At 55.5% G+C, this 8,225-nt stretch overlaps 1 protein-coding gene across 2 annotated transcripts; it reads left to right on the top strand.

Annotated features, from left to right (window-relative positions):
• The first annotated feature begins 780 nt into the window (after window positions 1-780).
• LOC149852573 (uncharacterized) lies at window positions 781-7,676 on the top strand. Of its 2 annotated transcripts, XM_090029993.1 has the most exons (6): window positions 781-950; window positions 1,822-2,496; window positions 3,701-3,827; window positions 4,524-4,760; window positions 5,352-5,468; window positions 6,184-7,676. In XM_090029993.1, the coding sequence occupies exons 2-6, from the start codon at window positions 1,852-1,854 to the stop codon at window positions 7,398-7,400; spliced, it is 2,343 nt and encodes a 780-aa protein (XP_089886119.1). In that variant the 5' UTR covers window positions 781-950; window positions 1,822-1,851; the 3' UTR covers window positions 7,401-7,676. The 2 variants fall into 2 exon arrangements, with proteins under 2 accessions (XP_089886119.1, XP_089886120.1); XM_090029994.1 differs by having other exon boundaries at window positions 781-2,496; window positions 4,551-4,760.
• Window positions 7,677-8,225: the final 549 nt, after the last annotated feature.

Below are 8,225 nucleotides of genomic sequence, written 5' to 3'. Positions count from 1 at the left end.
GCTCTGCACCCTACTACCTTTGGCCTGGGAACCGCGCGCACACACTTCAAAAATAGCATCTCGTGATTTCTATTCCAAATCTCTTGATTTTTTTTAGAGTTTGTCTCATGATTTTCAGCACGGTGGGGTTGGCAATACTGGGGTTGCCCACTCTGAATCTATTCCGGGAGGTTTCATCACATGATATAATGCCACACAATATGAATGTGCCCGCATGCTTGCATTTATCAGTTACTGATTACAGTGCATAGACTTCAGGTCAGGAAGGCAAATGCACATTACTATTACATATGAAAAGCCCACTGAATTACTGTATAAATCAGCTTCAACATTTCAGATTTATTTAAATGAATGCCTATCATTTCTCTCCCGGTGACTCTCAGCAGTCTCCTGGAGACTCCAGGGCAATCCTAGAGGGTTGGCAACCCTGCCTGTCTTCAACTGGGGATCCTCTGTCTACCCTGGGAACATGTCTGACAGAGGACAAGCCAACCTAGGCTACAAAAAGGGAAGCTAGACTGATCTTCTGTGCAGATGTGAAAGGGAGGGAGGAAATCAGGCTTCTTAGTGCAGCTTCATGGAACAAGGCCCCTCTAATTTAATTGATTAATGGCTGCATTAAAAGAAAGCCCCCCCTGCCACCAGCCTTTAACACAAGGACAGGCCGGTTTAAGGAGCTTTTTAAAGAGCTCCCCGGCAGGGGGCTCTGGTGGTTGCTACAGGGGAGCTGGCTGCTCTGGTTTCCCTTTTGCTCATATACCAGGGTTGAGCTTCCTGGGTCAGATGCTGCTGCTGCCTCCACTGGGCTGGGCAGCAGCTGCTCCCCCAGCAGGGTCTGCGCTGGGCAGAGGCCTGCATTGCACCCCCCAGTGCCCAGGCCAGGGGAACTGGTTTGCACCAGCCCCTAGGGCAACCCCGGGCCCTGCCGAAACCAACTCCAGAGACTCCAGGTAATGGGGAGAGACCTCTGGGAAGTGCTGGGACAGGCAGCCCAGAGGCTGTGCATCCCAGTAGCTCTGGCTGAAGCAGGAGCAATGAGCAGGGAAGTCTCCCAGGCAGGGGGAGAGTCACCCTGCAACAGGGCAGCCCGTGCAGGTGACTGCAGTGGCTCTGCCCCTTCCCTGGGCTGAGCCACTGGCCTGTGACCAAGGCAGGGAGCAGAGAGGAAAAGCCGGTCCCTGCCCCTGCCTGGTCCTTGGGATGCTGAGGGGTGGGTTGCCCTCAGGGCACAGGTTCAGGGGGATCCCTGGCGACTGCTGTGCTTCGGTGTCTGGGTCCATGTGGAACGACACAGGTGTAGCCCTGCTGGGAAGGGCTGGGGCTGAGCTGCAGCTGTGAGCAAGCATTTTCCCAGCACGGGGGTGGGACGACAGCTTTGTCACTGGGATGTGGACCAAAGCCCTCTCCGAATTGTCCCTTGCTCCCCCCCCACTCTGCAAGCTGGACAACAGTGTCCACCTTAAGGTTGGCATTGCCCTGCAGAGCTGGCTCCAGGAAGGGATGCTGGGAGAGCAGAAAAGGGCAGAGATGCACAGGGGAAAGCAAGGGACAGGAAGACACGGGTGTTAACAGCTTCCTAGGACTATTTAGCCAGGTGTGCAGGCTCGCTGGGGAGGCTGGGAGCTTCCTAAAGTCTGGATCAGGGGAGCGATGGATGGCCGCCATCACTAAGCCTGTTTTCCCTCTGCCTACTGGGATTCCTGCTGCAGTGGCTACAGAGAACCTGTGGTGCTAGATGGCAGCTCTGATAGCTCAGCTGCATGGCCTGATGCACTGATAGAGTTGGTTGAAATGTCTCATCCACAGCCTTTCTCCCAGCAGGGCCAGACGTGACGGGGGACCCGGGAAGTGATGGCCGGGATACAGCGAGAGCGCCGGGCCCAGGGGGGAGGTTGCCGCGGGACTCCCGTCCTTCCCTCCAGCAGGGAGCTGGGTGAGGCTGAGGAGCAGAGCTTTCCCTGGCCCCTCTTGTGTAGGATGCGCTCTCCGTCCCTGGGGACGGCACCGATGCCTTCCCAGGCTCAGGTGCAGGAAGACGGTTTAGAGCTGGTGACCCTGCCCTGCGACCGTCCTCACGGGGACAGAAATCCCTCTGCACTGCCCTTGCTCCCCAGAGAAGGGCCTGAGGCCTGTCACCCGCTGAGGGAAGGCCCTGCAGCTAAGAGCGCTGAAGCCGAGGCGGCCGTGTCGGGATGGGCTGGTGAGGCGGCCGGTCGCCAGCGGTTCCGCGCAGGAGCCGCGCAGCTGGGAGAGGCTCCCCAGAAGGCGCTGGCCCGCCTCAGCCAGGCAGCTTGGCAGTGGCTGCAGCCAGAGGAGCACACGAAGGACCAGATCATGGACGCCATCATCCTGGAGCAGTTCCTAGGGGAGCTCCAAGCAGACGCACAGGCCTGGGTGATGGCGAAGGAGCCTTGCAGCAGCAAGGAGGCGGCCCGACTGGCTGAGGTCTACCTGGGGGAGCAAAAGCCAACCCAGAGTCCTCAGGGCGTTGATAAGGTGCGGCATTGGGAAATGGACGGAGGAGCACTGACGAGAGATTGGTCGTAGATTATTGCCGAGTGTAGAGGGCGAGCAAAAGGGGCATTTATAATCAGCTAGTCCGAATGCCTTCATAGTAGAAGCCAGAGAATTTCCCCCACCAACGCCCACCTCAGACATATTAACTTGTGGTTCAGCTAGAGCAGCAGTTCCCAAATGAGGGTCATGGGCATAGGTGACTGGGGGGGGGCACATGCCCCCCCCCCCCCGACAGGGCCATCTCTGCAACCGCCGCTGGCTTTTGTGATTGCCAGCCCCATCTCTGACCCCGATGCCAATGGCAACGCCAGCTTCTGCGGGTGCTTGCCAATCCCATCCCCACCACCAGCTTTTGCAGGTGTTCACCAGCCCCATCCCCGCTGCCGACATCACTGGTGGCTTCTGCAGGTGCTTGCCAGCCCCATCCCTGCCAGCATCAGCAGCTTCTTCAGGTGCCCCCTCAGACTCAGTTGCCCATGGTTGCGGAAGCGATGCCGGCAGCACCGCATACGATGGGCGAGCTGTGCTGCCTGCCAGGAGCTCCCCTGCCCCTGCCCCTGCCCAGACCGCCACTGCCACCGCACTCCACTCCCAGCAGCAGGTCACATCAAAGAAAGGTTGGGAACCACTGAGTTACAGCCTGTCTTTACCGCGAGGCCTCTAGCCATGATTCAGAGGTCTCAAGTGATTGAAAAACAATCAGGGAGCTGCTCCAGGACCTCTTGCCCCCACACTTAAAAATTTGACCCCCATTTCCAGTTTCAGTGTACCATGATGTGCGAAACAAATGTCAAACACCTGCGCAAAGGCTATGAGAGATTTTTCTATGAAAAATTTCCTGGATGCATAATGTTCTTTTTTGACCCACATGGGAAAAATGCTGTTGCCCTGTGTTTTTCTAAAGTAAAGCTTGCTTGATTTTGCTAAGAAACCGTGCCACCCCCATCCCCACCCTCACCCTCCCTTTTTTCCCCTCCTTTGGCAAACAGTAGGTGTGAGAGAAAAGTAGGGAGTTTTCCACTGGAAGGAGGCAACGTTTCTTGATAGGAAGCAGAGGCTGTCCTGGGAAATGAGGGGACAAGCTGGGAGGTCTGTGGGTGTGTGAGATGCCAGCCTAGGACACACTAAGTTGCTGGGATTTTAGCTGGGGCAGCAGGCACTGAGAGGACTTTTGCTATTTCAGGGGCTGGTGAGCTTCAAGGACGTGGCTGTGTATTTCACCAAAGAGCAGTGGGCTCTGCTGGATCCCGGTCAGAGAGCCCTCTACAGGGACGTCATGCAGGAGAATTATGAGACTGTGACCTCACTGGGTAAGGATCCCTGTCCTGGCTGGGTATGGGATCATAGAAAAACAGGTCTGGGAGGGACCTCAGGAGGTCCATCTAGTCCTCAAGGCAGGATCGTCTCTGACTAAGCCATCCCAGTCCAGTGTCTGTCCAACCTGCTCGTGAAATTTCCAGGGATGAAGTTTACAATCGCTCTTCGGGATCCTGTTCTTAATCACCCCCCAGTGAGCAAGTTCTTCCTAATCTCCATCCTACCTTTGCTCTGCTGCAATTTGACATCCTTGTTCCTGGTCCTGTCCCTTACAGCCATAGAGACTGGTCTCCTTTTTATAATATTCCTTCAGGTATTTGAAGACGGTTACCAAATCCTCCCTTCAGTTTTCTCTTCTCCAGACTAACTTACCTGTGTTTGTTCAGTCTTTTCTCGTAAGTCAGGTTCCCCAGGCCTAGCATCATTTTTGTTGCTCTCTGCCAGACTCTTTCTAAATTGTCCACATCTTTCTTGAAGCATAGATACCAAAACTGGGCACTGCACTTAGAGCAGACGAATCACTTCCATGGGTTTGAGTGACATGGCTTTTAAAACATCCCGCTACGTTATTGGCCTTTCTTTGCAGCAGGAGCATATGGTTGGCCTATAGTCACCCTATGGTCCACTGCAACTCCCCAGGTCCTTTTCTGATGCAGCCTAACCCATCATTCCCTGGTCTGTATTTGCAGGTGTTCCATGTTTTCCTCCCTCTGCAGGACTTCTCATTCCTAAATACAACATGATTTCCCAGCTGGAAGAGGGCACCAAGCCCTGGAGTCCAGATCTCCAAGGAGAGATCCCAAGGGATGCTGACACACGTGAAGCATTGGTAAAATTAATACAGGCACCATCCCCCAGCAAAGAAAATATCTGGAGCTCCCACTATGGTTGCAGCAGCTTGTCCAGTCCTCCCGCATCTTATTCAGGTCAGCAGGTTCATAGTAGACATCTCTCGTGCCTTCCCATCCATCCAGGCAGCAGGTGGTAGTGCCCTCCCAAATGACTTACCTCTCCCACCCCTCCATGCGTGTGGGTGGGCCGAGGAGGATAAGTCTCTCCCCTTTTTGCTGATAAGAGCTTTGGTTTGTGATCCCTGAGTAAGTTCAGCTGGCCTCTGCTATCCTGATCTGCATCCAGCAACATCTCCCCTCCCTTTCTCCATTTGCTTTCTATGCTGAATCCCACTAGCCTATGCTCACTAGTCTCAGTTACCCCATGACTGTCACTGGGCTGCTGCCTGTCAGCAAGAAGCAGATGGAGGGTGGCTACCCCTCCAATTGAGTTCTCACTTTCAGGGCCACAGAGCCACTTTTTCTGTTATAGGCATGCCTTTGATAGCGAGCTGGACTGTGCCTTGCCAGCAGATAGAGGATAAACCCCTCATTAACGGAGGCTCGGGGGGAGCTGGCCCTGGGTCGTTACTGCTTTAAAATGAGCTAAGGGCAAAACCGTGGATTTTTTTTTCATGAGAAATTTCCAAAAATATCCCCTGGTCTCTCGTTTTCTTCTCTGAGCAGGGTTTCCAGACTCAGAGCCTCATGATGAGATCTCCCAGCTGGAACAGGAGGAAGGGTCTCAGGTCCCATGTCTTGTAGGCTCTAAGGAAAGGAAAACTGCAAAAGGAGCCTGCACAGGTAAGGACTCAGCTCAGAAGTGCTCAATCCACCACCTTCAGCCTGCAGCGCTGTGACGCTGGGCCTGTGGTGCTGTCATCTGATCCACAGGGTGCTCCACGGGTCAGGAAACTTGGCAGCGGGGGAGCGGTGCCACTGCGTCCCTGCTGCTGAATTTCCAGACCCATGCGGAGCACCAGGTCCTGTGTGCTAGGCTGAGCAGGAGTGATGCTCAGGGTGTGAAGGGCTGGGAGAAGCATGGTGCCAGGCTCTTGGGGCCCAATTCTGGTGGGGGGGCAGTGCCAGGCCCTGGGGCCTGATGCTGGCACACAGGACTTGATCCAGCCTGCAAACTGGCCCTGCTCCACTCACCTGGCACATGGGGCCTAAGGGGTTGAACACCCCAGAACTGCATTGAGACCAACCACTAGCGAGTCAAGGGGACTGCTGGGATTCCCAAAAAGGCTTTGGCTCCTGCCACTTGAGGTGACCCCCTGAAAGGGGCTGTCCTTATGTCATCACCCTTGATGTCCCACCCAGTCTGGCAGCTGTCTCTCCCCTCCGAGTGACTGAGTGGGATGTAGGGGTAGGATTGGTCCTTCCAGTCTCCTTTATGGGGAAGGATTTGATGGGGATGGGACTCTGGATCTTTGATCCCCTCCCCCATTATTTTGGTTTGCTTTTTGTCACCTTTCCTTGTTCCCCCCCTCTGAGGTTCCCTTTTCACCCCCCACAGGAAACAACTCTTGTCTGGATTCTCCTGCTGGCCCCGCCGGGGCTGGCACAGCGCGTGACCACACGGAGGAGAGCTCTCAGCACACACAGCCATGTGGGACAATACCAGAAACAGCTGAAGGGGGCATGGCAGGGACCCTTCCGCTGGTGCTGCTGCAAGGGGCAGCATCAGCACCCTCTGAGGACAAATCCGCCACAACATTGGGGACGGTTGCACCAGCTCAGGAGTTATCAATCAAATCGAAAAGGGAAGTGCCTTGGAGTCCTGCGCCTGGAGCAACCGTGGAAAATCAGGGCGAGACACGGCAGCCCCTGGGAAGCCACCCAGCTAAGCAGCAAGGCAGCCCTGGTCCCCCCGGCGGCAGCAGCAGTGGCGAAGGCAGCCAGTACATCCAAGTAGTGCTGAAGCTCGAGACAGGGGAGAAGCAGTGGTCATGCCCCGAGTGCGGAAAAACCTTCATCGACAGTGCTCGCCTCCTGCAACACCAGCGGGCCCACACGCGGGAGAAGCCCTTTCCCTGTCCCGACTGCTGGAGGGGGTTCCTGAGGCGCCGCGACCTGGTGATCCACCAGCGCTCCCATACAGGCGAGGTGCCTTTCTCCTGCCCCGACTGCGGGGAGGGCTTCCTGCGCCACTGCGACCTGGCTGCCCACCGCAAGAGCCACATGGAAACCTGGCCCCACCAGTGCCCCAAATGCGAGCGGCGCTTCCGCAAGCGCTCCCTCCTGGTCAACCACCAGCGCACCCACCTCCAGGATGACCGCTACAAGTGCCCTGAGTGCGGGGAAGGCTTCAAGCGGCCTGGGCAGCTGGAAATGCATCGCTACAGCCACATGGAGGAGAAGCCCCACACCTGCTTTCGCTGTGGGGAGAGCTTCAGCCACCGCTCCCTCCTCATGGCTCACCAGAGCAGCCACCCAGGAGATGCCCCCTTCCACTGTGCTGAGTGCGGGAAGAGCTTCATACGGCACCTAGACCTCCTGGTCCACCGGCGGATCCACACTGGTGAGAGACCCTTCCCCTGCCACGAGTGCGGCATTGGTTTCAGCCGCAGCTCAGACCTGGAGAACCATCAGAGCATCCACATTGGACAGCAGCCCCACAAGTGTCCTGACTGTGGGAAGGGTTTCCGGGAGAGCATGCACCTCCTGGCACACTGCAAGAGCCACGCTGGGGAGGATTTCTACCAAGACCTTGCTGCTGCCTGGATGGGGTGAGCAGTGCAGCACCAGGAATCCAGATGTGCCAGCCATGGGTTGGTCGAGACTGGATACCAGCAGCTGGTTGCAGACTATTTGAATACCCCGAGTTTTCCTGGTCAAAACAGGAGCAGATGTCTGGCCTGGGGGCCATTAGGATGTGAAGTGGGCCCTGGAGGCCAGTTGTCTTATGAAAATGTCTGGAGGCCCCAGGCTAGGATTTGAGATTCCTCCACCCCCTGACCCCCTTGTGCTGGGCACCTTGTGTACATTTAATAAAAGGTTCTTGCTTAAAATAAATACTTAGACTGGCTATTCTATCACAAAAGCCACAGGTTTGATCAGAGTCTGCGACTCTTAAGCAGGGGCAAGCAATTATTTTGGGCAGGGGGCTGCTGACTGAGTTCGACAAGCTACCAAGAGCTCCATGACAGGCAGCCCACAGCAGATTTTTTTTTTTTTTTTTTTTTTTTTAGGGGCTCTGCAGGCTGGATAGAATGGTTTGGCTGGCTGCATCTGGCCCGGGGGCCTTATTTTGCCCATCCCTGCTCTTAAGGCACCCAGCAATGCAGCCAGAGCATTTGGGAAGGGAGCATTAGCCCTACGCATTACAACTCCCACTTGACTCTCCTTGAGAGTTTGTTGTGTAGGAAAGACTGGCAAGGGTATTGACGCTCTTTCAATTCTCAAGAGGCATTGCCTCTCAGGAAACCCACATGGTAGGCTGTTGTTTTGCTGCTTTTTTCCTTGCATCTGTACTGGTTTATTACAAGTGACCAGAATAAAGCTTGTTTTACTTATTAGATTTAGGGCAGGTATAAACATTGGAGCAGATACTTCCCC

The sequence above is a fragment of the Crocodylus siamensis genome, chromosome 15 (genome assembly GCF_052110815.1).
Source record: "Crocodylus siamensis isolate JL-2025a chromosome 15, ASM5211081v1, whole genome shotgun sequence".
In the NCBI taxonomy this organism is placed as follows: Eukaryota; Metazoa; Chordata; order Crocodylia; family Crocodylidae; genus Crocodylus; species Crocodylus siamensis.
The sequence above is the reverse complement of the archived record's forward strand: the minus strand, read 5'-3'. Positions and strand labels throughout refer to the sequence as shown.

What these genes read in the sequence shown, in the direction of transcription:
- LOC149852573 (XM_090029993.1), top strand. Translation starts at nt 1,852, where the DNA reads ATGGCCGGGATACAGCGAGAGCGCCGGGCCCAGGGGGGAGGTTGCCGC. An exon ending in TGAGACTGTGACCTCACTGG is followed by an intron (nt 3,828 to 4,523) that starts GTAAGGATCCCT and finishes CTGTATTTGCAG; the next exon opens with GTGTTCCATGTTTTCCTCCC. An exon ending in TGCAAAAGGAGCCTGCACAG is followed by an intron (nt 5,469 to 6,183) that starts GTAAGGACTCAG and finishes CACCCCCCACAG; the next exon opens with GAAACAACTCTTGTCTGGAT.